The 26,153-nt window shown below is 59.5% G+C and overlaps 14 protein-coding genes across 14 annotated transcripts; 7 read left to right on the top strand and 7 right to left on the bottom strand.

Moving 5' to 3' along the window:
- Positions 1–657: 657 nt before the first annotated feature.
- C7974DRAFT_415211 (uncharacterized protein) lies at positions 658–1,059 on the top strand (the record flags this gene model as incomplete). The annotated part of the gene is made up of 2 exons (XM_046143873.1): positions 658–669; positions 721–1,059. 2 exons carry the CDS (start codon positions 658–660, stop codon positions 1,057–1,059), a joined length of 351 nt encoding a protein of 116 aa, XP_045994435.1.
- A 682-nt stretch (positions 1,060–1,741) lies between these two features.
- Positions 1,742–4,130, top strand: C7974DRAFT_426199 (uncharacterized protein). The gene is made up of 2 exons (XM_046144511.1): positions 1,742–2,860; positions 2,913–4,130. Exons 1-2 carry the CDS (start codon positions 2,206–2,208, stop codon positions 3,992–3,994), a joined length of 1,737 nt encoding a protein of 578 aa, XP_045994434.1. The 5' UTR covers positions 1,742–2,205; the 3' UTR covers positions 3,995–4,130.
- Positions 4,028–5,662, bottom strand: C7974DRAFT_316333 (uncharacterized protein; the record flags this gene model as incomplete). Its single annotated transcript, XM_046138554.1, has 4 exons — positions 4,028–4,423; positions 4,484–4,846; positions 4,985–5,223; positions 5,296–5,662. The coding sequence occupies 4 exons, from the start codon at positions 5,660–5,662 to the stop codon at positions 4,028–4,030; spliced, it is 1,365 nt and encodes a 454-aa protein (XP_045994433.1).
- Positions 5,663–5,970: 308 nt separating this feature from the next.
- Positions 5,971–7,505, bottom strand: C7974DRAFT_223800 (ClpP/crotonase-like domain-containing protein). The gene is made up of 2 exons (XM_046137220.1): positions 6,779–7,505; positions 5,971–6,720 (listed from the first exon to the last, which is right to left on the bottom strand). Exons 1-2 carry the CDS (start codon positions 7,180–7,182, stop codon positions 6,279–6,281), a joined length of 846 nt encoding a protein of 281 aa, XP_045994432.1. The 5' UTR covers positions 7,183–7,505; the 3' UTR covers positions 5,971–6,278.
- C7974DRAFT_223783 (uncharacterized protein) lies at positions 7,506–9,882 on the bottom strand. Its single transcript, XM_046137219.1, has 3 exons — positions 9,666–9,882; positions 9,469–9,618; positions 7,506–9,382 (listed from the first exon to the last, which is right to left on the bottom strand). Exons 1-3 carry the CDS (start codon positions 9,682–9,684, stop codon positions 7,830–7,832), a joined length of 1,722 nt encoding a protein of 573 aa, XP_045994431.1. The 5' UTR covers positions 9,685–9,882; the 3' UTR covers positions 7,506–7,829.
- Position 9,883: 1 nt separating this feature from the next.
- C7974DRAFT_223782 (phosphoadenosine phosphosulfate reductase-like protein) lies at positions 9,884–11,525 on the bottom strand. The gene is made up of 2 exons (XM_046137218.1): positions 11,068–11,525; positions 9,884–11,015 (listed from the first exon to the last, which is right to left on the bottom strand). Exons 1-2 carry the CDS (start codon positions 11,234–11,236, stop codon positions 10,282–10,284), a joined length of 903 nt encoding a protein of 300 aa, XP_045994430.1. The 5' UTR covers positions 11,237–11,525; the 3' UTR covers positions 9,884–10,281.
- Positions 11,526–12,268: 743 nt separating this feature from the next.
- Positions 12,269–14,564, bottom strand: C7974DRAFT_223819 (uncharacterized protein). The gene is made up of 4 exons (XM_046137221.1): positions 14,317–14,564; positions 13,891–14,272; positions 13,444–13,843; positions 12,269–13,388 (listed from the first exon to the last, which is right to left on the bottom strand). The coding sequence occupies exons 1-4, from the start codon at positions 14,462–14,464 to the stop codon at positions 12,417–12,419; spliced, it is 1,902 nt and encodes a 633-aa protein (XP_045994429.1). The 5' UTR covers positions 14,465–14,564; the 3' UTR covers positions 12,269–12,416.
- A 203-nt stretch (positions 14,565–14,767) lies between these two features.
- C7974DRAFT_415204 (uncharacterized protein) lies at positions 14,768–15,214 on the top strand (the record flags this gene model as incomplete). The annotated part of the gene is made up of 3 exons (XM_046143872.1): positions 14,768–14,874; positions 14,928–15,099; positions 15,152–15,214. The coding sequence occupies 3 exons, from the start codon at positions 14,768–14,770 to the stop codon at positions 15,212–15,214; spliced, it is 342 nt and encodes a 113-aa protein (XP_045994428.1).
- C7974DRAFT_398568 (Arb2 domain-containing protein) lies at positions 15,077–17,489 on the top strand. Its single transcript, XM_046142333.1, has 3 exons — positions 15,077–15,566; positions 15,614–15,729; positions 15,779–17,489. The coding sequence occupies exons 1-3, from the start codon at positions 15,499–15,501 to the stop codon at positions 17,383–17,385; spliced, it is 1,791 nt and encodes a 596-aa protein (XP_045994427.1). The 5' UTR covers positions 15,077–15,498; the 3' UTR covers positions 17,386–17,489.
- A 39-nt stretch (positions 17,490–17,528) lies between these two features.
- On the bottom strand, positions 17,529–19,012 carry C7974DRAFT_363162 (uncharacterized protein; the record flags this gene model as incomplete). Its single annotated transcript, XM_046139751.1, has 3 exons — positions 18,518–19,012; positions 18,092–18,391; positions 17,529–18,045 (listed from the first exon to the last, which is right to left on the bottom strand). The coding sequence occupies exons 1-3, from the start codon at positions 18,757–18,759 to the stop codon at positions 17,529–17,531; spliced, it is 1,059 nt and encodes a 352-aa protein (XP_045994426.1). The 5' UTR covers positions 18,760–19,012.
- Positions 19,013–19,487: 475 nt separating this feature from the next.
- On the bottom strand, positions 19,488–20,538 carry C7974DRAFT_415201 (uncharacterized protein; the record flags this gene model as incomplete). The annotated part of the gene is made up of 3 exons (XM_046143871.1): positions 19,488–19,965; positions 20,011–20,321; positions 20,371–20,538. The coding sequence occupies 3 exons, from the start codon at positions 20,536–20,538 to the stop codon at positions 19,488–19,490; spliced, it is 957 nt and encodes a 318-aa protein (XP_045994425.1).
- A 270-nt stretch (positions 20,539–20,808) lies between these two features.
- On the top strand, positions 20,809–22,049 carry C7974DRAFT_398562 (Alpha/Beta hydrolase protein). Its single transcript, XM_046142332.1, has 3 exons — positions 20,809–21,050; positions 21,095–21,714; positions 21,758–22,049. The coding sequence occupies exons 1-3, from the start codon at positions 20,860–20,862 to the stop codon at positions 21,856–21,858; spliced, it is 912 nt and encodes a 303-aa protein (XP_045994424.1). The 5' UTR covers positions 20,809–20,859; the 3' UTR covers positions 21,859–22,049.
- Positions 22,050–22,544: 495 nt separating this feature from the next.
- Positions 22,545–23,826, top strand: C7974DRAFT_316717 (cation efflux family-domain-containing protein; the record flags this gene model as incomplete). Its single annotated transcript, XM_046138573.1, has 3 exons — positions 22,545–22,728; positions 22,773–23,135; positions 23,180–23,826. The coding sequence occupies 3 exons, from the start codon at positions 22,545–22,547 to the stop codon at positions 23,824–23,826; spliced, it is 1,194 nt and encodes a 397-aa protein (XP_045994423.1).
- Positions 23,827–24,027: 201 nt separating this feature from the next.
- On the top strand, positions 24,028–26,126 carry C7974DRAFT_457760 (uncharacterized protein; the record flags this gene model as incomplete). Its single annotated transcript, XM_046146064.1, has 3 exons — positions 24,028–24,277; positions 24,321–24,766; positions 24,813–26,126. The coding sequence occupies exons 1-3, from the start codon at positions 24,229–24,231 to the stop codon at positions 26,124–26,126; spliced, it is 1,809 nt and encodes a 602-aa protein (XP_045994422.1). The 5' UTR covers positions 24,028–24,228.
- Between the last annotated feature and the right edge of the window lie 27 nt (positions 26,127–26,153).

Here is a 26,153-nt window from a genome sequence, read left to right as displayed (position 1 = left end):
GGTGAGGCTTGGCAGGATCCGTAATGCATATGGTATATCGCCTTGGACTCACCAAACAACTGTGTCATGGGCGACTCAGGATGTATGGATGAAGACGTTGACAATGCGAGACAACGTCCCAGGCGGCGAGTACATCGAAAACTGCGTCACCTACAGCGATTCACTTTTCTCTACAAGGCCCGACGATAGATAAGCCCGGGCCTGGCAGAACCTACAGCACAGCCCCTGACATCACCATCTTGCTGGCAACCCCAGTCACCCGCCATCTCACCGCCTCGCCCTCAGACGAGTCGTCAATGCCAGCACGTTGATCAGCGGAGCGATGGTGGAGCCAGCCATCCCGCTAATCCAACACGGCTAGCCTCGCCTACACCCTCACTCTAGCGCCCGCTCCCCGTAGGATCCGGGGAGTAGAATCAACGCAGTATCCAGCCGCAGCGCACAGCAATCGCACCTCAGACCCCCATCGGCCCGCAGCCCTCCCCCCAAAACTATCCCCAATGCACAGGTCGACCCGCGCCCCGCCCGTCGCGCGGCCACCACAGCCCCAGCCACGAGGCTGAGGCCCGGCGTCCTGGGCACAAGCTTACCAAGACCCGACACCTGCGCGTGCTGGCCCCCCGAGCCTCCTGCACTGCACGCACGACATGCACCACCATGGCTGAAGAGGTACCTCCCTCCTTCCCGTCTCGCGCCCGCACGCCTCCTAACTCCGCACAGCACACACAACACCCACACCCCGCGGCCTCGCCCAGCCCCCACGACTCCGCGATCAGCATCGCACCTTCCGCGGCAGCGCCGCCCCTCGCCCGCCCCCCGCTGCGGTACACCTACTCGCACCCCAACGGGCACCGCATCATCCCGCCGAGCATCAGCGGGCACGGGCGGCTGATCGTAGCGCGGCGCACGGTGCCGTACTGGGGCGGCGTGCTGATCGTCGTGGGGTCGTTTGCGTGGGCGGTGTTTGTGGCCATGCATTGTTTTGAGCTGTTGGGCGGGAGAAGGAGGAGCGTGCGGGTGCCGGGCGGGAGGGGGGAGTGTGAGGGGTGGTTTTGCTGAGGGGGAGGCGGGGACTGCGGGTTTCCTCGGGCCTCATGGGGCGGTTGTGGAGGGGGGATGGGGTGTGGGGAGGGCGTGTGGGGAGGGTTCGGTACGGGGTTGACGCAGAGTCGAATGGATAGCACTCATGGTGTCTCCCAAGACTACAAATTGCACGCTTTCTTGAGCTTCACAGTGCGGTGTTGCATGGGAAATGGGATGTTGACCAGGCCGTATTCGCGGGAGTCCGCTCAGTCTCGTACCGAACTTCAAAGTGTGGTTGGGCTTGCAAGCTCATACTTGGGTTATCGATAGTTATTGAGTAGTTGTCAGGAACCTACCAGGCGCATAGTTGTTAGGCTCGGGTCTAGTTAGGCGTTAACGCAAACACATACATGTTTAGCAATTGTTCGGTTACCTTACACCGTGAAGAGACATGGATAATACTATCTCTAGTGTGGCAGCTTATACTGACGCTCTGTCCCGCTTCCTGTCCCTCTGCCTACCCTCGAACCTTTCGCGCGCCCTTTGCAGATACAATAGACTGTATACTAACTACTTGAGGAATACAGCTCGCTTCACGTATAAACAATCGTAGTAGTAATAAAAGTTGTAATTAGCGTGACAGATACATACAATCACGTGACATTGAATCGCGCCGCTCCAACTCACCCCAGCCCCTCTGCAACCCTGTCGCGAACCACAACCACGGCGATGCGCGCTGTCGCAACAACACAACACACATCCTGGCCCTCGCCTTCGCACGCATTCGCTTTCACCCACTTCTCCGCGCCATTGCATGCCAACACACGTCAACGCGCATCGTCTGCCGAAGCCGCCCTCCGCCGTCGCCGCGCACTGCCTGTCGGCCGCCGTCCACCATCCTTGCGCACTCACAAGGCCTCTCTCTGCAGCGGACTCGGCGCCTCGGCTGCACTCAACCCAGTGCAGCTCTGACGTCGGTCGGCGACAGCGGGAGGGGTGGTTCTCTGGCCTGCGGCAGCTGCGCGGCGACCTCGCGGGCTGTGGTGAAGGCGGGCTCACACACGAGTCAAGGCTGCTCATCGACACAAAGCCTGGGCGGGCGGGTTCCCCTGTGGCGAGTGCGGCAGGGGGGATTTTCTTCTGCCCGGTAAGTGCACCGTCCTAGTTGTAAGCTGATGCACCATGGCCAAGCCGGCCGGCTCCAAGCATGGCTTTCCAGTGCTGGCCTGTCTCGACACTGCGCCCTTGTCGCTGGCGTGCACGATGCGCATCCGGCATCACGAGGCGCGGCGGCAGGTGACGCTGATGTTGCGCATTGCTGCGTTGGGGGTTGTCGCAGGTGCCGACAGCGGGCACGCGTTCGTTGCGCAGTACGACGCCGACAACCTCGACCTCCCCTTTCACACGTCCGATGGTGCTGCTGCTGGTCATGTCGCCGCTAGAGCTGTTGCTCTGGATGCTTCGGTTCTTGATATCCCCTCCGCACGCCTCGCTGCAATCGAGCGCAACCCCAACGCCTCATGTGTCGCTGTTCTCACCCTGCGCCTCAAACAACCCTGCCCGCTCTGGCATCCGCCCCTGCTAGCCTTGGTTCCCGCAGAGCCTCGCGCGAGTGAGTACAACCAGCTTGTAGACCTAGCAAAGGCCACAACAGTGCAAATCATCTTAGACCGCAACTGGCTGAGCCGTGAACACAACGCGCCCTTTCAATGGATTGTTGATGGACAGGAGGGGCTGTCTGGCTTCCCCGTCGCTGAGTTTTACTCCCGGCACTTCGCCCGCGCAGACTGGACAGACTTTGGGCCTGCCGAAGAGCTGCACAAGCGGCCGAGAAGCGGCAAGTCGATCCGTATGCTCTGCAGCCCTCTTCATTGCACTAACGTCCTCAGTCTCGGGCTCTGCATCACCGCTCCCGCACTACAAACGCGCGAGAGCAGACGAACCGCACTCGCCCTTGCCGCTGCCGCCCTCACCCACTGAGGTGGCGTCATCACCGGCAGCTCCCCGTTCGCATAATCCACACACATATCTGAGTGAAAGTGATGAGACCGAATTTCAGACTCAGGCCATCGCCCGTGTAGTCAGCCGTCTCCTGCCTAGTGTTCTGCCGCAGGTCCTCCCGGACGTCCTCGATCAGACCCTTCCCAGTGTCATCAGCCAGATCCTGCCCACCGCCCTCATCCAGATCCTTCCTGACTCCATCAGCCCTGCTCACTCCTTCTCCTCCATATCCCATGACGTAGACACGCCCCAGCCCAGCACATTGCCCGCCCATGGACTGACCCCCCTCGGTGAAGTCCTCATTCCCCGCCTCGTCGCCCACCTCCAGCCCCAGCTGCAGACCATGATCTCAGCCGCGCTGTCCCGCGGGGTGGACAGCAAGCTGAAAGCGGCAACGCTGGAGATGGAAGAGACCACGGAGGACAGGATAGCCGAGCTGCTGCAGCAGAGCGACCGGGCTTCAGAGGAGTTGCGACGCGAAAAGGACAAAGTCATGGACGATCTGCGGCATGAGCGGAACGACGGTGTCGCCGACTTGCGACGCGAGATAGCCGCTGGCACAGCGGCGCTGCAGCAAGAAGGCGACGAATACGTCATCGCGCTGGAGGCTGATCTCGAGGACAGACTGGAGTCGCTGCAGCAGCAGACCGACGACGGGGTGCTCGTGTTGCAGACCGAGAAAGACGATCTTCTAGACGACGTGACCCAGGCTGCATCCGCCACGCTGACCGACGTAGAGCAGGAGTTGCAAGACATGGCTGATGGCGTGGTCGACGACGCAGAGTGGCGCCTCCGAGAGAAAGGCGCACAGGCCGTCGACGCTGTCCTGCAGCAGCTTGACGCGCTGCGAGAGCAGGCGCTGCGGGCAGTGAGGGGAGAGGAGCATGTGAAGCGGGGAAGTGCGCGCGCCCGGCACAGGGGCAAGGGCGGCTTCCACGGGCTTGGACGTAGAGCGACAACGCGCAGGTAAATCAAGTACCTACTACAGCAACCCCTTCTCCCGCTACACCCCCCCGTCCTCCGCAAACCTCCTCCGATCCCCCTCAATATCCCCCCGCAGCATCGGAAACCCCTCATAAAACTCCTCCCCCACCCCCCACCGCCCCAGGTCCCCATGATACCGCTCAAACAGCGGACTCGGCACCCACCCGCCCTCCACCCCGCGGCAGAACGCGTCTTCAAACGCAAACGGCCAGTCGAAGCGCAGATAGCGGCTGTACACGTGCGACAGCGCCGAGGACTGGAAGAAGCTCGCGTGCTCGGCGACGAGGCGGTCGCGCAGCGTCGGCCAGGCGAAGAAGTCGATGGCGATGGGGTGGTGGGTGGTCGACTGTGTGGGGCTGGGGCGCAGCCAGGGGGGCACGGCGGCGAGGGGCGCGGCGACGGGGTTGAGGTAGTGCTGTGCTTGCTTAGCCTGGCACGGGGTGTAGGGAGGGGGTATAAGAGAGGGGGGCCGTACCTGCAGCAGCTTGAAGCTCTTGTAGGCGGTGGCCAGGCGCTCCATTTTCGGCAGGTGGCTGAACAGAAACTCGTCGACTTGCTGCAGGATGCGCAGCGCGGGGCTCTGCGTCCACGAGGACGGGAGGCTGGACCAGCCGTCTTTTATGCCCTGGTACAAGAGCCCTGCCTCCGCAGAGGCGGACAGTTTGGCGCGCTGCAGCACGACCGCGGAGGGCCCGCGGGTGCTGTACACGCACTCGAAGAGCTCGTTGGACTTCTTCCAGATGGGACACACGGCGAACGCGGGCTCACGCTCCGCCGCGCCCGGGGCGCCAATGTGCAGGATGGTAGGCGACGGGCAGCGCCAGCCGTCGCCGAAGAACTGGGAGCGCGACGGTCAGCCGTGGATGCGAACGACGGGGGCGCACCACAGGGCGCATACTTCTTGCATCAGCGGGCCCCACGAGGCGGTCGCGGCGTTGTTCTCCCAGTCCTGCACGGCCACGGGCGTCTGCCGCACGAGTTCGGTTGACGGCACTTCCTCGATTACCTCGTTGTCTAGGTCCATGTCGAGCGTGGGCGCGGCCGGCATGCCGCCCATGATGGGCATGCCGTCCAGATCGACGGTTCGCGTGCCAGTGCATTCTCTGAAGTCATACGAGGTCGGGAGGTCCGTCGGGGTCGGCAGTGACGGTTTGCTTTCGCTGATAGAAGACGCCGCGCGCGGCTTCGGCGATCGCCCTACCGGTCTGTAAGCCCCTATGCAACACACGACTCTGTGCGTGAGTTGGTGCATACCATTACTCGACGAAGCCGGAGACGCCATCACACCTCCACTCGCTCCCGGGGCCTCCGTCGCCGCCATCGCGCGCGGCGCCCCATCGCTCCCGAGCGCACTCTTGACGCTGTCGATGATATCGCGCAGCCGCTCGTTCTCCGCGCGCAGGCCGTCGATCTCCGACAGCAGGTTCGCCGTCGCCCCGTTGCGGTCCTGGTCGCGCAGGATCTGGATCGTGCGCTCGAGCTCCGCGATGTGCGTTTTCGTCTTCTCGCGCAGCGACCGCTGGGCCTCGCGGTCGATTGCGCGTTTGCGCTCGCGTCGCTCTTGCTCGCCTAGGCACGACGCTCGTCGTTTGCGTTTCGCGAGCGGCGCTGGGGCGGTTAGGTCGGGCACTTCACTCGTGCGTCGGGTCACCATGGCGGCTGGCTGATCAGAGGGGTTTAATTGGATTGGCCTACGTCGCTGCCCCGTCGAGAAAGATCGATAAAGTCGAGTAATCAAGTTGGGGCCGCGTTACTATATCTACCCCCCCCGCCGCCGCGCTGGGCTGATGTTGCGCTGCCTCCATCGACCAGCCCGAAGCCACAATGCGGGGGAATGGTGTGGGGCCAGCACCGGGAGCAACGGGAACGAGCATCCGGTCCACCTCGTTTCCTCTTTTGGGCGCCCGCTGTCGTGTGTGGCCCAGCGATCGGGAAGTACCCTGGGCCGTCTGAGTCGTGTCTGGGGCAAGGGAATTGCCGAGCGTTGCCGAAGCCTGTATGGTGTCTTGCTAACTGCATTCGGAGAGTGAGGATGTTCAAAGAGTGACGAGCAAGGAGAGCTTGGGATGGAGAGTTCCGTTGCTTGCTGATTTGGATTTATACACTCTACGGTTTCGAGGGCTGCCAATCTGGTTTCCGTGTGCCGATCTGGCATTCACACTTTACGGTTCGAGGGCTTGCAGTCTGGCGCCCGTGTGCCGATCTAGCATTCACACTCTACAGTTTGAGGGCTTCCAATATGGCTTCCTGTGCCGATCTGGCATTACACTCTACAGCTTCGACGGCTTCCAATTCGGCTTCCGCTTCTGCGCAAAGGCGGTCAAGCCCTCCAGCGCGTTCTCACCAGACTGCAACGCGTCGTTGAACCGCTCAATCGTAATCTGCGTCGCCCGCTCCACACTGCCATGCTCCAGACTATCCTTCAGCGCCGCCCTCGTCACAATCGCCGCATCGGGCGAAATCGCCGCAATCTCCTTCGCCAGCTTCAACGCCTCCTCGACCACCGTCTCCTGCGACGCCGCGATGCGGTTGATGATGTTCAGCTCCTTCGCCCGCTGCGCCGTAATCGGCGTCCCCGTCAGCGCCATCTCCGACGCCACGGGTAGGCCCACGATGCGCACCAACCGCGCCGGCCCGCCCGCGCCCGCGAAGATACCGCGCAGCGCCTCCGGAAGCCCGAAGGTCGCGCCCGGCGCCGCGACCACCAGATCACTGTCCGCGCTTAGCTCACACCCCCCGTCTCTCTCTCTCTCGAGCGCGCAAAACCTACCAGCCAAGCACAATCTCAAACCCCCCGCCGAGCGCAAACCCATTCACCGCCGCAATAACAGGCTTCTTGCCCGCCCTGCGACTCAGCCCCGCAAACCCACTCACGGGATGCCTCAACAGCCCGGGGTCCACCTTACTCTTCCCGCTGCGTATCGCACCCAGCTCAATCAGGTCCTGGCCCGCGCAGAAGCTGCGCGTGCCCGCGCCCGTCACGATCGCGCATCGCAGCGTCGGCTCGCGGTCGAACCAGTCGAAGACGGCGCCCATTTCGAGGTGGCCCGCGAAGGGGATGCTGTTCATCTGCCGTTCGCGGTTTATGGTGACGAGGAGGACGTGGGGCGCGGGGTAGGAGAGGAGGACGTGGGAGGTCGGTGGGGGGGCGGTTTCGGGTTTGATGGGGGACATGGTGGTGGTGGTATTAGAAGTAGGAGTAGGAGTAGGAGTAGGAGTAGGAGTAGGAGTAGGAGTAGGAGTAGGAGTAGGAGTAGTAGTAGTAGTAGTACGCGTAGTACCGCAGACTCGGGGATTGGTGTGTAGCAGCGTTGCAGCGGGCCGTGAGAACTACATGTTTGGCGGAACGCCGGTAAGTTGTTGCGAGTCTGTGTCTGGGGGATGAGCCGAGGTCCGTCTCCGCATTTCGTGGGCCGCTTCGGTTAGTGCCCGCGCGACACCGGGTTGGCCAATCAGACTTTGCGTGAGGTCACTGTTGTGAACATGATGCAGTTAGGAGGTAAGGGGAACAGAACTGAGGTGAGTGTTGGAAGGTGTGGGAAGGTGAATTGTGTGGGCTGTCGTGGATGAGTTGTCTCGCTCTGGTGATGATTGCTTGTTGCTAACCACAGAGATGGCCTTACAGATAAGATCACTCTGCGACCTAATAGTCTGCAAGACATCAACTATCACCAAGTGCAACTGCACCAGAGCTCCACCCATCTAGCCTGTAGAAGGAAAGCACATCACATCCAGCATACAAGAAACAATTGAGAGTCCGACTGCGCCCAGTCTAATGCATTCATTCGTCTTGATATCATAACCGTCTAACCGTTCCCCGTCTACAACTGACTCAACAGCCCCGACGCCTCGAGCAACAGCACAATCTGGTGCACGGCAGTACGCACATTCGTCTTGGACACATCGACAGTGAGATCCGCGTTGGTGGGGGCCTCGTACGGGTCATCGACGCCCGTGAAGCCCTTGACCTCGCCGGCACGCGCCTTGGCGTAGATGCCGCGCTTGTCCGTCTTTTCGCAGTGCTCGAGGGGTGTGGCGACGTGGACCAGGAAGAACGAGCCGTGCTTCTCGACGAGGTCCTTGGCGGCCTTGCGGCTGCCCTCGAAGGGCGCGATGGGCGCGGCGATGACGGCGGCGCCGGACTTGGTCAGTTCCGAGGCCACGAACGCGATGCGGCCGATGTTTGTGTCGCGGTCCTGGCGGCTGAAGCCGAGCTCCGACGACAGCTCGGAGCGGACGGTGTCGCCGAGCAGCAGCGACACGGCGCGGCCGCCCTGCTGGTTGAGTGTGACGTTGAGGGCGCGGGCGATGGCGTCCTTGCCCGAGTTCTGGTAGCCGGTCAGGAAGACGGTGAAGCCCTGCTGCGAGCGCGGGGGGTGAGATTCGCGCAGCACGCGGACGACCTCGGGGTAGGAGAACCACTCGGGGATCTCCTGGCCGGAGCGGAGGCGCTTGCGCAGCTCGGTGCCGGAGATGTCGAGCGTCTTGACGCCGGCGGCGACCTCGTCCTTGGGCTTGTACTCGTCGGTGTCGGGCAGGTAGGTCATCATCTGGAAGGGCACGACCTCGATGCCGAGCTCGTCCTTGTACTTCTCGACGGCATCCTGTGCGTCGTAGGGGCCGTAGAACTCCTCGCCCTTGGAGTTCTTGCCGGGCCCGGCGTGGTCACGGCCGACAATGAAGTGGGTGGCACCGAAGTTCTTGCGGATGACGGCGTGCCAGATGGCCTCGCGAGGGCCGCCCATGCGCATGGCGAGGGGCAGCAGGGCCAGGGCGGCCATGCCGTTGGGGTAGCGGGGCAGCAGGGCCTGGTAGACACGGACGCGGGTGAAGTGGTCGATGTCGCCGGGCTTGGTCAGGCCGACGACGGGGTGGATCAGCACGTTGGCCTGGCGCGCGCGGGCAGCGCGGACGGTCAGCTCACGGTGAGCACGGTGCATGGGGTTGCGTGTCTGGAAGGCGACGACCTTGGACCAGCCGAGCTTGTCGAAGTGCGAGCGCAGCTCAGCGGGTGTGAAGCGGAGGCCGACATAGTCGTAGTGCTCCAGGCGGTCGATGGCCTCGAGCTTGCCGCCGACGTAGAAGGCCTCGACGCTCTCGTTGAGGTACTTGACGGCGGGGTGCTCAGGGTCACCACCAAAGACCTTCTGTGCCTCGGCCGCCTTGTCGGGCTGGTACACATCATCAACGGTGATGATGGCCAGGTTGCGGTCGTCGCGGAAGTCGCGCAGAGCAACGCGCGCGCCGGGCTTCACGCCGAGCTCGTCGATGGTCTGCTGCGACACGTCGAGCGTGATGGGCATGGCAAAGACATTGCCATCTGTCAGGCGCTCCGTCTGCACGACGCTCTCGTAGTCCTTCTGGTTGAGGAAGCCTGCGCATGTCAGTCCAAGCCGTCTCAGCGCGAGGCGGGGCACGCATCGGCAGTGCCCCACTACGCTTCGCGGGATGACGACGTACCCTCGAGCGGCGAAAAACCACCGTTCAGAATCAGCTCCAAGTCGCACAGTTGCCTCTCGGTCAGCACAATCGCCGGCAGGGTCTCGCCCTCAGCGAAGAGCTCCTTGCGGCGGGGCAGGTCGCGCGCAATCAGGTCCTTGAGGACGCCGCCTGTGCATGTCAGTCTCTGCTGGCCCGGCTACGTGCGGGCTACCAACCGTGAGGTGTATTTGCCATGGTGATGTGAAAAGTGTAGGGGGTATATGGAGGAAAACTTCAACAGCAGCCACACCTCGCCTTATAAACTGCTTTCCGGCACAGCAATACGGCCGGTCGTTCGGCTCGTCGCTTTAAGCTTTCTCAAACCGTAGAACGATTCGCAATTGGGTCTGTGAGCCCTGTGCTGCCCACTTGTTGACCCCCAGCGTGCAGTCTAGGGGGGCGGCGGGACCCTGTATGGTCGGCAATTCCTTGGAACCGATGGCGCGATTGCACGCGTTTTCGCTCGCCGCATTGCCCGTTGGTAGTCTCGGGTACATGACGTGGGGAGGGCCAATGGTCTTTGTTTGTGCTTCTCCAGATGGTGTCATTTTTCACCAACCAACGCCTCACAATCACGCCTTCAAGTCTTGGATGTAGATTCTTCATTCTCTGTCAACACTCACAACCGGTAGTATCTCGGCTCCAGTTGAAGTTCTATGTCGTCTGGCCATCGTTGTGATGCCTATTTCAGATTCCGTGCTCATTCCTGTCCCCATGCTTCATAACCATGACCCAAACGCCAATGCTAAATGCTTGATATAAAACGCCAAAATGAAAATGCAACGAGACACCTTACACAGCCAGCTTTTGCAGGGCATCGTTGAGCGCTTCTTGCTGTGCCTTCAGCTCCTGCTCCTTGAGAAACTGTGCGTACTTCGACTTGGGGTTGTGGATGCCGCACTCGGTCTTGTTGCGGCCCTTCCAGCGGCCCGCACGCTCGTCCTCTCCAGCAGCAACGGGCTGTGTTGAGTGCCAGTCACCAACGCTCTTGTAGCCCTTGTTCAGGAGCTCGTTGTAAGGAACGTCGTTAGCGTCAACGTACTCCTTGACCTGCGCAAACGACCAGTTGGCGAGGGGGTTGATCTTAATAAGGCCACTCTCGTTGATCTCAATGATGTCGAGGTCACCACGCTTGCCTCCCTGGCTTCGGCGACGTCCCGTGATGGCAGCCTTGACTTGGAGCTCGGCGTACGCGCGCTCAGCAGGTTCAACCTTGGCAACATAGTCGTAGTGGTCCTCGTTGCTCTCCCACAGCTTCTCACCGTAACGGGCATTGAAGTCCTCGATGGTGTCGCAGCCAGCAGGCTTGTAGATATGGATGGGGGTGTTGTACCTCTTGCGGATGCGGTCAACCAGTGCGTAAGTCTCATCAAAGTGGAAGAGGGTGTCGAGGAAGATCATGTCGGTGTTGTGCTTGTAGGGCCCATCCATCTTAGAAAGCATGTCCAGGGTGACCAGGCCAGTCAGTCCAAAGGCAGTGGTCTGGGACAGTCCAGGCAGGGATGTGATGCACCACTTGAGGATGTCTGACGTGATATTAGCCAAGAGATTCGCACTGCTTGTAGCGAAGCCACTCACCCTGCGGCTCCAGCTTCTGCAACTGAGCGTTCAGGAATTTCAGATGAGGCTTGCTGAAGTAGACTTCAGGCAGACTGTCCTGGCTCGAGGCCCCGGAAGCATATCCAGACTCTGATCGAATGCTGGGCGACTGAGCCCGGGACTCCTTCACAGAGCGTTGTGACGACATGATGTTCAGGTATCCGAATGTAGCAATTGGCACGTGCGAGCAAGGCGTTGTAGAATGATGGCGTAGGTGTATTTCCTGGCGTCTCGCAGAAGAAAATAATACTACAAATCGATTGCTCGGTGTGGTGGACGAGAACAGGTCTCTCGCCCTTTGGAGAATATAACCAGGCCCGCCATCGGATACGCTTTGAAATCCTTCTCCGCAATGGTTGATAGCTGGGGGAGAAGACGTGCGATCACGCAATTCGCGCTAGTCTATGGTAGACCAAAAAACTTCTCTGTAGCCTTAGGTAAGGCACTCTGGCCAATGAAACAGCGACAGTAATGAATTCCAAAGCAATTGATGCCTGTGCTTTTCTCGATAGCGCTCGTCCGCGGGTGATGCGGTGGTGATGGCGCGACGTGCATTGTCCGGCAGTGTGCTTTTGTCATCCAACGTCACTTTCAGCCTCACCGACTTTGGCCGGCGGCGACGATGTCTCCCGACGAAGCTCGCAAAGGTATACGACAGGCTGCTGTTGCATGGACAAAGCCGCGAGACCCGTTTCGTGCTCTTCTACATTGAGCCAGCATTTTACTGATGTCGGAAGTCGCTTTTTGCACATCGGCCGATCGCGTTCGGGTCGTCGGTGTCAGGATGCGACTAGCCACGCCTCTCAGCACTCGCAAGGTCCATCGGGAGGCTTGCTGTAATCTCGATTAGTTGAATCCTGGTCTGGTGTTGTATAAACTGATATTACCCACTCTCCTCTTTTCATCTGGAGCAATCGGCACTTCACGGACTGACCGATGTCCACCTAGCACACGTTCGTCGTCCGACAGCCAGCTTTTTCCTCTGACATTTTGTTCATTTTCATGGCTTGACACGAAGGCGCGCCTTCCTTGAGATCCAGGTCGTTACATGTTGTAGTGTGTCTATGTTGGTGATGGTGAAGTGGCGGGCGTCATGCGGGGAGGTTCTTGATGTTCGCTGTTGAGCCTTCTATTGCCGAGCACCTGCCAGCTCTGTTCAAGTCAATTGGATGGATTTATGCCCCGACATTGTCTATTTTACACTTACGCGGCCTTAGAGGCCGCATGGGAAATATCGTTATGCGTTAGATGTAGCAAGAAAAGACAATCTTAGGTCGGGTCAAAGGTAAATATGTAGTAGTGTTTTGTAGCGGTCGCGGGCACTTTACTTAGACGCCTGCTTCGACCATCGTCCTCATGCCGTCCCTATCCTCCGCGCTTAACGAGCTTGACCTTGCAGCTTCTTTCCATGCCTCCAGTTGTGCGTACTGCTCCGCATCAAGTACCGGCTTAAGCTGTTTCAGCAGCTTTGGTGCAAACTTACCAGTTGCATAGACTACACCCGCGTTATGTTTGGCGAAGAGAAAGACAATCAGCGTCAGGAAGAGAAGAGGCCCATCCGACTTCTTCTGCTTTTGCATTCTCCGTGCCATGTCTGCGAGCATCGTCGCTTTCGACGCTTCCAAATCCGGGCCCACAGCTCCATCCATCGACAGCTTCTTGTAGAACTTGTCGAGAGAGGTCGTGAGCGCTGCGATCCCCGTGCTGCCTGAGCTGAGTGTGGACTGTAGCCTCTGGATGTTCTTGCAGGTTTTCCGACTCGATACAAGTCCCTGTGATGTGGCTTTTGCGAGTGCATCCGGCACAAGATCCTTCCGTATGTACTGGGCCAGAAGATCTGACAGCTGATCTTGCAGTTTTTGATCCTCTACTGCATCTAAGCCCTCTGTATAGATCGCTACACGCGTGACCACCCGATCTGTCCAGTAGTCTGCGAATTCTGTCTCGTTCCGCTTTTCAAGTTCTGATATTTTGGCGGAGAAAGCTTCGTCGATTGTACGTTCTAGTGTTCGCTCCTTGACCAGATTTTGTAACACTGGATTGTCTTCCAGAATTTGATAGAAAGTGTTTGACAGCGAGTATTTAGTATCTACTCTTGCGTCTTCTTTGGATCGCTGCCATTGGGAGACTGCATCAGCTCTGGCAAGATCGATTAGTATACCACGGTGTCGGGAGTAGCTGTCTTCGCTCAACAAGCTCTCGCCAGCGCGATGCACACTAGGTGCAAGACTTCGAATCGTCTGCTCGACTTTTTCCAAAACAATGGCATATATGCTGTCAGGAAAGTTGGCTATAACGGGCTGCTGAATGCCTCCTGTCAGAAAGTTTCGAGGTTTGAAGTTCAGGTACACATACCCCAAAGTCCACGTCTCCGTCTTGAGCCATGCCCGCTACACATTCCTTACTGAAGTTGGATATCCAAGCTTCAGAAAGTGCAAAGGTGTTTACAAGCTCAACGCCTTCAGTGCTCTCTAAAGCAGTCCGTACTTTATCGATAGACGGATATATTGTCGCAAACTCGTGTTGAAGAGCATTTATATTGATATAGGCTGTCTTTCCGGATTTCAGGTTGTTCATGAGAGTGTCATGTGCTTGTTTGATTAGCTGTACCGGCGTACAGCGCACCCCGCTTGACAGCCTGTCAACGTAGAACTTCTCAGCAAACTCGGAGTCTTCCAGCAGGCTGTCAATGATCTGGATTATAAACCACGCTGGAGGGCTTCCAGGGACATCTGTGGAGTCAAGATCAAGGGCTCTGGTCGATGTTAGCATTGGATCTGCAATTCAAGATCTTACACTTACTGCAACTGCTGAAGGTGGTCTCTGAGCAGACTTGCTACAGCACTCGTCGCAGCAGTGCTGTACGAGGTACTGTAGAGATGACCGCTCGCTTCGACTATCTGCGTCCCTGACGCTTCAATGAGAAGGTCGAGACTACCGTGCGAAAGATCGTTCTTGCGTGCAAACGCATCCTTCGAGACAAGACCGTGCACAACGCCGGCCTCAAGGTCTTGATTAATAGCATCTCGTTGGGTCTTGGCGAAGATGTCGCGGCCGTTGGAACTGCGCAGAAGGAGTGTGCCTTCACATTCGTCCACAAGACTATACACGGTCTCCACACTTACGTCCAAGTCACGGGCTAGAGATATGATAGAGACTTTTTGACTTAGACTGCGGCCATAACCTTTTCAATTAGTCAAGGCAACAGGCGGACCAGGGCATACTAACCCTGTGTGACAATGTCTTCGAATGCTTGTCGAGTATACTTGCGTGTGACGAAGCCATGACCACGTGAGGAAAGTATCAGAGGATTGCTGAGATCGCCCTCCGAAGCCAGTAGTTGGAAGATCTCTTTAGCATCTTCGGCGGAGAACATGGCTGCGGGCGGTTGTGGGGTGATATTTTTGCACAGGTCGACAAACGACCGCGGGTCAAACACAAGAGACTTGCAGGGCCCTGGATAATGTTTCAGCGAATCAACCAGGGAAGCGTAGGCAAAGATGGAATATTCATGCCATGCACTGCGTGCGGACAGAGTTGACAGACGGGAGAGAAAGCCGCTGATTGGTTGACATCATGAGGAAGTCGCGACGCTTGGCGGTCGAACTTCTGGTCGGGAGCCTCAACTTTGGTCCAAGGCTGTCAATTCGCCGCGCATCACAGTCCTGCTATCGCCATCATGTCACAATTCCGTGCCGCAAAGCTCGATATTGGCTGCTTCGCCAAAATCCGCACCATTCGCGACCACACGAAGCGCAAGGTCTTCGCCGAGAACGAGCCTGAACGGTATGCGCCTCCACGCCTTCACGACGTGAACAGTGATTGATCAGACCTCGCAGACAAGCGCTTCGATACATCATCCGCAACACCACATTGCCGCAGCGAGTGCGTGCGCAGGCCCAGCTCCAGCTCTCCCAGATGCACTGCTACACACGGTTCACCCAGGTCAAGAACAGGTGTATTATGGGTGGAAAGGGAAGGGGTGTCTTCAGTGATTTCAGGCTTGGACGTGTGCGTATTTCAAAATTCAGTCTCTGGAATCAAGCTCTAACAACCCCCACAGTACCAGTTCCGTATGAACGCGCTCGAAGGCAACCTCCCCGGTGTGAAGAAGGCAAGCTGGTAGACAAACATAGGCGAAGGGCTGTGATATATGTGTATACTACTAAGGCGACACAAATGCATTGGGCGGCGTTCTTTTCAAACTGTGAATCACCACGGCGCTGGAATCATGCTTCGCTTGACGTCAAGATCAGATGCGCCTGCCTTTCTGACCTGTTGTGGTAATAGCAAACGGCAGCGTACAGGAGACTCACCTGACCACGCAAACGAGCAATTACACAAACTCAAGCTCGACCGCAGCTGAACTTAAGACATCCCCCGAGCGTCTGCAGTCATACGTCAGCCACCATGTTCCGCCGCAAAGGAGACACGATATCGCCTGACGCTTCTTATCCTGCGAATCTCAAGGAGCTGGGGTAAGGGTGCGGCGCTCTGCTGTGACACGTAACTGACGGACATGCAGTTTCTTCATCAACAAGCTAGGTCATATTCGCATGATCGAAGCACCGGACAAGCCTTTCGTGTTCAATGCCACGAACATCGAACGACACAACGAGGTGCGCAACGAAGCTCTACACGGTGCGTACAACCCAATATCAAGTCGAGCAATAGTCGCTGACATCTTTAGCCTGCTCTCGCGCAGAAGTCACTGAACGTGCGTCCAAGCTCGGCATCAAACAGCTCTTCTTTCCTCAGCTTACCACGGTGAAACCCGCTGGACCCCATATCCCAATCCTGGCTCCATCCGCGGATATTCTCAGGACACGGAAGCGCATCGTTGTCATCATCAACGATACCCTGCAGGATCTTGGTATCCTCGCATACCGACAGCTGCAACGAGACCTTGGTTTCAATGGCGGATCTGTGATCAACTTCGCAAAGGAGATGGTCAAGCGTTCTGCCAGAAATGACAAGGAGGGTCCAATTCAGAGCATCTTCGATGATGGCGTCAGTATCGACGACAGTGAAACTCCCGGCTTGGTTGTACTAAATGCAGGCCAACTGCTATACTCGCACAAGTTCAATCGATCCATGACTCTGAGAAGCTGGTATGCTCTTCCTCGCAAATCGATCGCACACGATGCTATTAGGATTCACGAGGAGGAGAATTACGTGGAAGGCCATCGGACCCCTGCTCAGCATATCAAGTCTGTTTTCGACCAGCTCTTGTGCAACCCAGAGTACGTCTCTCCAGATGCAGATCTGTACATCGTTGCGATTGAGGATGGCGCGAGTAACGCCCTGGAGGTAATCAACGATGACTTTGACAAGTACGGTACGCGCATTGCTGCAATGGCAATGATCCACACTCTGGCTGAGATCTCGGACCTGACCCACCCAAGCCTCAAAGCGTTCCTGCACCAGCGTACACGTCAGTGGAAGTATTCAGATCTAGGCCTCGATCCAGAAGAGTGCACAGAGCTACCAGACGATTACTCCTGTGACGCTCCAAAACAGACCCTGCAACAGGACACCAATGTCATACGTTGGAACGCAGAGCTGCCCGGTCCCAGTTCACTGTCCGAGATCGCAACGCCGCTGCATCGCCTCACGCTGAACACTGTTTTCTCCAGCAGCGACAAGTCTGCGCCGACCAACTCAGACCCCGATGCAAGCTATGACTGGGGAAGTGGTTCTGTGCCGTGTCCAACCTTCGCAGGCGGGCAAGAGCCAGCCGGTGAATGCGTCTTCACCGACCCTGCCGTTCAACGCGCCATACTCTCATTCTTTGAAGACGTCGCCCAGGACCCAGAGAACTACCGCAACCCGGCATTCACGACCGTGGTCGTACCTAGTCCCACTGCCGACGAGCCCTTCATCCTCGATGCCGACGCTCCCGTGCCAGAGACTGTGGATACATCGACTGCTCACTTGATGACGCCCGAGCAGCTTGAACTCGACGAGGCACGTAAGAAGCTCGCGGACATGCGCATTGCACTTGGTGCTTGCCCGGACGACGTTGATATCCTTGCCAAGGGCCGCGAGAAGCTGGCAGCAAAGGTTGCGAAGCAGGAGGCAGCAATCCAAGACCTGCAAGTCAAGGCTCTGGGTAGTGGGGCCTTGGGCGCAGGAGAAGCAGAGGACTTGCGCCAGGAATGGAAGCCGCAGGTCGACGGTCCGCGCGTCCCGTTCGCTGGCACGATGGTCGATAGTGAGTTGCTGAAGGCGGCTGGGCTGGGCGAGACGGCGAGCGAGGAGCTGGAGAAACTGGGCGAGGGCAAGGCGTTCCTCTAGCCGTCGACATACGAACGACGAGTTCTCACACTATCCACAACCCCGTAGAACCAGTCAATCAGAACAGTACATAAAGAGTGGATTTACATCACACCTGGTATCACAACAAAAAAGCAGTATTACAGCAAAAAGCCCCCGCACCCTCAGTGCGCAAACCCAACCCCCTTCCCCTTCCCCCCGTTCTCAAACCCGTAGTGATACTCCTCCACCTCCGCCACAGGACTGACCTGCTGCACCTGCACAAACCCCCCCTCCGGCCCCTGTCGCCCGCCATACCAACTATGCCCCGCCCCCGCCTGCGCCCCATGCGCATGCGCCACCCAGCTCGGATGCGCGCCCGCATATCCTCCTCCGCCAGCACCTCCTCCTCCAGCACCTCCGCCTTCCAAGTCCCCGAACGCCCGCGTGCGCGGCGTCATCGGCGCGCGGCCCGCTTGATGCGTCGGCGGCAGCCCCGGCGTGCGCGGCAGCTGCTGCAGTTCCCACATGTGCTGCCACTGCTGCTCGGCGGTGGTTTCGTCGTCGTCGGCGGTGGGCGAGAAGGCGTATTTTTCCTGCTCGGCGAGTTTGGCGGCGCGGCGGGTGCGGTGGGCTTCCCGCGCGGACGGGGTCGGGTAGAGTGAGTAGAGGGATAGGGCGAGGAGGAGGGTGTAGAGGCCGCTGTGGGGGTTAGTCTTCGTTCGCGGAGGACGTGGGGGGGACGTACAGCATCACACAGCTCACGGCGAAACTCGCCTTCGCCTGGGCGCAGTAGCCGCGGATCTGCGCGTCGGCGACGATGTTGCAGTTCTTGGTGATGTACCACGGCGCGCCGGGGTTTCGGCGCAGAGGGTCGATGGTGTCCGGGGAGGTTTGGATGTAGATGCCGTAGGCCCAGATGGCGAGGAGCGGCATGTGGAGGAGCACGGAGAAGATGGGGAGGAAGACGTGGAGGAGCCACATGGTGACTTTGACGAGGTAGAAGAACATGCATACCACGCCGATGACGAGGTGGTATTGTGTATTGCTGGGTTGGTTAGGTTTGCTTTGGGAATCGGGATTGAAGGATTGGGATTAAGAATTAGGATTAGGGAATTGGGACGTGATTGTATGAATAGGTGGTTGAGTGATTTCGTGACATGTGTAGACTTACTATCCGCTCCAGACTAATGGAATTGTGACGGGCTTGTAGTTGGCGTACGCGTACACAATGGTCGACGGATCCGAGTTGAAGCCCATCTTGCCGCCCTCGTTCCACAGAATATTGCGATACAAGTTCGGCGACGCGATACCGAAGAGCGCGAGATTGGCGACGGTGAAGGGGAACTCAAGGATGAGCAGCGCCCAGACGACGCGCACGAGGCGCCATTGCCGGGGAATGAAAAAGCGGCCCATGGCGATACAACGGTCGCGGTGTCGGTTGCACAGTCCGCAGCTAGCTGTCCGAGTAGACGTCGTTCACGAACCCGGCATGGGAGGGCGTCAGTATCGCAGCGGTCCAGCACCGGCGCACGTCGGAGTCGAGGTCACACATGGTCTGCGCAGGGGCGCCCCTCTCTTAACAGCCGTTCGCACGGTCAGCCGGGCGCCATGCAGGACGCCAAAGCGAGTGTGCAGGCCTGGTGCAGCTGAGGGGCGAAGGGCCTTCTGCAGCCGCTGAGTGGCACACGCAGTCGGGACTATCACACAGCATGTACCGCGTTTATTGGGGAGCATGGAATCGGCTAAGATTGGTAGGCAGCCAATCATGTAGACTCTTCAAGTGACGTCCAATCAGAGCTAGATAACGCGGGAACTCGAGCGGGCTCATCCTTGCTGGCGCAAGGCTCGGAAAGCCGGCTAATGGCTGTATCCGGCAAGCCCTGTGTTGGCTCCCGCAGCTATCACGGGCTGGTCGAATTTGCGGTCTTTGCGGCGCGTAAATGCAGGTTAATAACAATTCAATGGTGTGAGTATCGAACCGCAACAGCGCTTGCTGTGACGAGGAATGCGGAGAAGAGATGCATGTTCAGATGAAGCGACGCTCGACTGACTATCTACTGTGATGCTGGGCCGGTCGTGCCGGATGCTGCGGCTATGCACCGAAAAACAATACGCTCAGAGAACAAGATACTGATGCTGGCTCACCACCATTTTTCGCAGAACACGCGCTCCGGCGCGACGTCGTTCTGGTCCTTCAGGTACTGCACCACCTCGTCGGTCATGGAGGGCGGGCCGCACACGTAGAAGACAGTGTGTTTGGCGTCGTCTTTGTTACCAACCGCACTCGATAGCGCAATATCGTCGATGCGGTGTGTCCATGCGATTACTGGCACTTCTGTGGCCGAGTCCAGGTTCGGCAGCGTCAGCGACATCAGCGGCTGGATGGGCTGGTCGTTGCTGCGGTCTACTATCGAGCCGTCCCACGTGCCTGTGAAGAACAGCTCGATGCGGTCCTTGGTGGACTCGGAGCGCGGTATGCGGAACAGGCTGATTATCTGCGGCAAGAACAACACCTCCTCCTGGCTGGTCTCTTTCGAGGGCACCTTTGTGGAGTAGAGCAGGCGGACCTCGAGATTGGGGTAGCTCTGGTTGATGTAGGACATCATCGACATCATAGGGCTGGCAGTGTTAGTAACGACAGCAAACCTACATGGTGGATCCTACTTGATGCCTACACCACCGGCGATGAAGATGGCGCGCTTGATCTTCGGCCGCTCCATGTTCAGGCCGGGCGGCGGGAACACAAAGTTGCCGCCCACGCGCACTTCGACCTCCTGCCCGACAATGTCCTCCTCGGGCTGCCACAGCCAGGCCGCGGGCGGGTTGTCGGGGCTGGCCTGCACGGCGAGCTCGAAGAAGGGCGCGTGGTCGGGGTCGCCCTGGGGCAGCGCATCCTTCGGCGACGAGGTGATGGTAAAGCCCCCGGCTTTCTCAATGTCAGGCACAAAGACGTCGAGCCATTGGCCTGGGAGGAACTTGCCTCAGCCATCAGCGCGTGTCGAAAGCGGAGATGGGAAGGAGTACGTTGAAGCCGTTCTTGTCTGCGATGTCGAACCTGAACGTCTTGATGCGGTCGTTGACGGCCGTCACCTGACCGAGCGTGGCCTTGTGGAGTTCATTGCTGCGCGGTTCGCTTGCGGTGCGTTCCTGGTGACTGATGCTCTTCGCCTTGGCAGAGCGCGTCGTGGGCATGCTGCCGCTGAGACGCCGTGTGCAGGGAGGGACAGTGCGAGGGAAAAGGTGCTGGCGGAGTGTGTGACGGAATACACACCGCTGCATCCGAGCTGAGATCAGGCTGGAAGAAAATGCTGCTGGTGGGTGCGCGGTGGGGTTCCTCGCTGTCCCTGTAGAGGGGTCAAACCTTACTGACGATCGAAGAAGCTTAACGGCCGCAGTAAGCTATGATGCAATCGGACAGCCGCGGTAATTCAGCCGCGCCAGGGTCTGGAGGTGTTGCAAGTGACCACCTCTGCACCATTGTTGTAGTTTTGGTCTTATTAGTTTCTGCTCAGCATGGCTATCGAGGAGGGCTGGCACACAACTGACGACGGGCGCAAGCTCTACACGAAAACTTGGACCACGGAAGGGCCGGCTCGCGCGCGACTTGTCTTCATCCATGGCTTCTCAGACCACATCAACACCTACGGCAACTTCTTTCCGCACCTCGCCGCCAAAGGTATTGAGGTCTACGGTTTCGACCAGAGGTATGATGGAATGTCGTCACTTGAGTCGTGCTAATTTTGCGTAGAGGATGGGGCAGGTCGGTGACAAAGAAGGCGGAGCGCGGCCATACAGGACCAACTGCCAGAGTACTTGATGACATTACGTCGTTTCTCAAGTCGGTGATACCAAGCCCGGTGCCACTTTTCTTGATGGGCCATAGTATGGGCGGTGGAGAGGTTTTGTGCTATGCTGCGCAGGGCCCACGTGAGGTTCGCCAGCACATCAGGGGGTACCTGCTGGAGTCGCCTTTTGTGGACTTCGATGCCAAGTCGAAGCCCTCGTCGTTGACCGTGTTCTTCGGAAGACTTGCTGGGCGACTGCTGCCGCACAGGCAGCTCGTCAACAAGCTTGACATCAACCTCCTCTCGCGCGACCCCGACGCGTGCAAGCGTTGCGGAGACGACGAGCTCTGTCACGACACAGGCACGCTTGAAGGGCTGGCCGGGATGCTCGACCGGACTGGCGATTTGGCAGCCGGGAGAGTCATTATCCCAGACGACGCCGGAGAGGGCGGCGTGACCCGGATTTGGATTGCCCATGGCGATAAGGACGGCATCACGGCGTTCCCAGCGTCCAAACGGCTTGCCGACGCACTGCAGGTCAAGGACAAGGAGTTCAGGGCGTACGACGGATACTACCACCGCTGTAAGTCAGACGTCCTGCTGTGATGCCATGCTAATGCTGCAAGTGCACGACGAGCCCAGTCCTGATAAAGAGGTTTTCATGGACGACGTCGCGACTTGGATACTCGCACGCTCTCAGGCCGAGGGCGCAAAGCCGAAGCTGTAGGCGTGATGGTAGGTTTGTGATTTTGGTAGCAACACCGACTAGGGTAGTATTGGTAATGGCACAGGCCCTACTGGGCGTCGTAATGCATGCAGTCAACTTACGCGCGTTCCCGTGATGTTTTCTGGCTAGTGAAACACGCAGGAGTTTTGCAGTGGTGATGGCTGCAGGTGACGACGCGGCGCGAGGCCGGCAGATTGGCCTTGACGCACTGTGCGAAGCTTGAATCTGGGAGGATAACGAGCGTCGTACCTGAGGCTCACGCATGTCGTGCTGGCCCCACTTGCGGGACGATGATGTCTTGACCGAGCTTAATGGAAGAGGGCGGCAGCACCCGCTCGAAATTGTCGCGGCAGGGCTGCACATGCATAGAGCTGCCCCCAGACCGCGGAGGCTGTCATTGCGCTGTACCCATGCTGCTGCGCGTCCGGAGCGATGGCTTCGGCTCTGCTGTATGCAGACGCGCGTGTCCTCCACGACACCCACTCTCGCAGACGGCCGCCGCAGCGCAGTCGCACGGGCTGAATCGCTCGCCTTACGCAGGCTACCCGAGCGTTCTCCGCCCACAGCTGCGCGTCCTGCAAACCTGGACACGTACAAAGGGGCTCCACGGCGCACCCTCGCTACTACCGGCCTGCACTCTCAACTGGAGCTCGACCGCACACCGCACGCGACACGTTGCCGCCGCCATGACGAGCCTCACCCACAGCCACGGGCACGCCGGCCACTCGCACCACCACCACCATGACAACACCTTCCTGCTGTCCAAGAACAAGGACGACGCCGGCGTGCGCATCACGCGCATTGGCCTGTACGTCAACCTGGGCATGGCCGTGGGCAAGGGGGTGGGCGGATATGCCTTTAACAGCCAGGGTAGGCACAACGCCGCGCCGCCAATTCGACGCTGACATGGACAGCACTCACTGCCGACGCCATCCACAGCCTGACGGACCTGGTCAGCGACGTCATGACGCTGGCGACGGTGGGGTGGTCGCTGAAGCCGCCCTCGCAGCGCTTCCCCAGCGGCTACGGCAAGGTCGAGAGCCTGGGGTCGCTGGGCGTGAGCGGCATCCTGCTGGCGGGCGGCTTCATGATGGGCTGGTCGGCCCTGATCAGCATCATGCAGCAGTTCTTCCCCGAGTTTGCCGAGACGGTTGCGAATCTGGGGCTGCTGGCCCACAGCCACCACCACCACGGCGGCGACGGCCTGGGCCCGAACATCAACGCGGCCTGGCTGGCGGCGGGGTCCATCCTGATCAAGGAGTGGCTGTACCGCGCGAGTGAGTACCTCGTCTGCATTGCATACGCCCGCTAACCCCCACAGCACTAAAAGTTGCCAACGAGCGCAAGTCGACCGTCCTCGCCTCCAACGCCTACCACCACCGCGTCGACTCGCTGACGGCGTTTGTTGCGCTGCTACTGATTTTTGGGTCCAACGTGCTCAACAACGCGGCATGGCTCGACCCCGTCGGCGGTCTTGTCATCTCCCTCATGGTTGTCCAAGCCGGCTGGGGCAACACCAAGTCTGCGCTGCTCGAGCTGGCTGACGTCGGCGTGGAAGACGAGATGAAGGAGAACGTCACAAAGGCCGCCACCAAGGCAGTCGAGAGCATAAGTACTACGGGCGAGATCGAGGTTCGCGCAGTGCAGGGCGTCAAGGCCGGCCAGAACTACCTGATGGACGTCGAGCTCGGCGTGCCCGGCACGTGGACCGTCGAGCAGACACGGGCAATCGAGAACCTCGTCCGCGAGCGCGTCGGTGCGAAGGTGCGCGGCGTCAAGAAGGTCCGCGTGCGCTTCGTCACCAACAGCACCGGCGAGCCCGACTTCCTCGACGAGTTCATCACCGGCGACGCTTCAGGGACAGCCACGCCCGAGTCGGAAGAGCACAACCACGACCATGCCGAGCACAACCATGACCATGCCGAGCACAAGCACAGCCAGAGCACCGACGCGCGGAGGAGGAAGTGATCTTGTACTATTACTTTGTATAGACGACGGGGCGTCTGGAGTTAGACTACGGCATATACGGTTGAGATGGTTCAATGCATCGCTTTTGACAGCTGCCTCGACGCTAATGCTCGTTTCAGTCATTCCCGCGGCGAACGACGTGATACGATCGGCGACTGCACCGATGCCTGGGCGCAAACACCGACGTCCACTCCACCTCACGACGTTGGTCGGAGTTTATCCGCCGGCCAATTGCAAGCTGTCTTCGCCGCAGACTCCGGCGGCAAAATGCGTGATGTAGGCTTTTGTGGATTTGTGGACCCTGGCTGCGTCGGCGTCGGAGCGCGATAACACTCCCCATGCCCAGCGACGCTTTCCATTGCTCTCAATCCATTCTCCTCAATTCCTGCACATATCGCGACCATGGCTGACCAGTTCCTCGGCTTCGATCTGAGCACCCAGCAGCTCAAGGGTATGCCCCGCAGCTACCCCACCACGCCGCGCTGACGGGACAGGAATCATCGTCGGCTCCGACCTCAAGCTGCTCCAAGAAGCGAAAGTAGACTTTGACGCCGACTTTGGTAAAAAGTATGGCATCGAGAAGGGCGTGCTCACGAACCCCGCCGAGGGCGAGGTGTTCGCGCCCGTAGCGCTGTTCCTCGAGGCTGTGGATCTCGTTCTGCAGCGCCTGCAGCAGCAGGGCGCCGACTTCTCGAAGGTCCAGGGTATTTCGGGCGCGGGCATGCAGCATGGGACTGTGTTCTGGAGTCATGACGCCGAGAAGCTGCTCGCCAATCTGGACCCCGGCAGGTCGCTGCTCGACCAGCTCGAGGGCGCCTTCAGCTACCCCTTCAGCCCCAACTGGCAGGACGCCAGCACGCAGAAGCAGGTCGAGGCATTCGACGCGGCGCTCGGCGGCCCGGAGAACCTCGCGCAGGCCACGGGCAGCAAGGCCCATCATGTATGTCTGACTTCATGAGGTGATGAATATGTACTGACACTCCCAGCGCTTCAGCGGGCCCCAGATCCTCCGCTTCCACGACAAACACCCAGATGCCTACAAAGCCACGTCCCGCATCTCCCTCGTCTCCTCGTTCCTCGCCTCCCTCTTCCTCGGCGCCATCGCCCCCATCGACATCTCCGACGTCACCGGCACCAACCTCTGGGACATCCCGCGGGGCGAATGGCACCCCGACCTCCTCGCCCTCGCCGGCGGCTCAACCGGCGGCTCCGCGCTGCACTCGAAATTGGGCTCTGTGTCGCCCGACGGCGGCGCCGTGTTCGGCTCCATCAGCCCGTACTTCACATCGCGCTACGGCTTCCCCGCGACAACCGCCGTCGTCGCCTTCACCGGCGACAACCCCAGCACCATCCTCGCGCTCCCGCTGCGCTCCTCGGATGCGATTGTGAGTCTCGGCACCAGCACCACGTTTCTCATGAGCACCCCCAACTACAACCCCCACCCCGCGTACCACTTCATGAACCACCCGACCACGAAAGGGCTGTACATGTTCATGCTGTGCTACAAGAACGGCGGGCTGGCGCGCGAGCGCGTCCGGGACGCTATCAACGAGGCGCAAGGCGCGCCACAAGGGTCGTGGGACGCATTCAACTCCGCCGCACTCTCGACGCCGGCACTCGGCAAGACGAACCCCGGCGATCCCGCGCGTCTGGGCCTATTCTTCCCACGCCCAGAGATCGTGCCCGCGGTGCGGGCTGGCGTGTGGCGCGCACTCTACACCGACACACTCTCCCCGCTCAACGCCACGACCTCCGACCCTTCAGACCCCGCCGCGCCGCCCGCAGACGCAGACAAATGGCCCCTCACAGCCGACGCCCGCGCAATCCTCGAATCCCAATTCCTCTCCCTGCGCCTGCGCTCCCAATCCCTCGTCACCCCGCAAACATCCCCCGCCGGCACACCCTTACCCGCCCAACCCCGCCGCATCTTCCTCGTCGGCGGCGGCGCCGCGAACCCCGCCATCGCGCACCTCGCGGGCGCCGTGCTCGGCGGCGCGGACGGCGTCTTCAAGCTGGAAATCGGCGGGAACGCGTGTGCGCTGGGGAGCGCGTATAAGGCTGCGTGGGGCGTGCAGCGCGGGGAAGGCGAGGCGTTTGAGGATTTCTTGGAGGGGAGGTGGGATGAGAGGGCTTTTGTTAGGAGGGTGGGGGAGGGGTATGAGGAGGGGGTTTGGGAGGGGTATGGGGGGGTGCTGGGGGGGTTTGGGGGGTTGGAAGAAAGGGCGGTTAGGGAGAAGGGGGAGGGGAGTGGGGCGGTGGGGGTGGTTAAGGAAGGGGGTGTGGATGGGGGGGTGATGTAGGGGTGGGTGGGTTGAACAGGGTTGGAT

This window comes from Boeremia exigua (assembly GCF_020726555.1).
Source record: "Boeremia exigua strain MPI-SDFR-AT-0100 chromosome Unknown C7974scaffold_9, whole genome shotgun sequence".
Classification (NCBI taxonomy): domain Eukaryota; kingdom Fungi; phylum Ascomycota; class Dothideomycetes; order Pleosporales; family Didymellaceae; genus Boeremia; species Boeremia exigua.
Note: the sequence above shows the minus strand (reverse complement) of the source record. Positions and strands in the feature narration are given on the sequence as shown.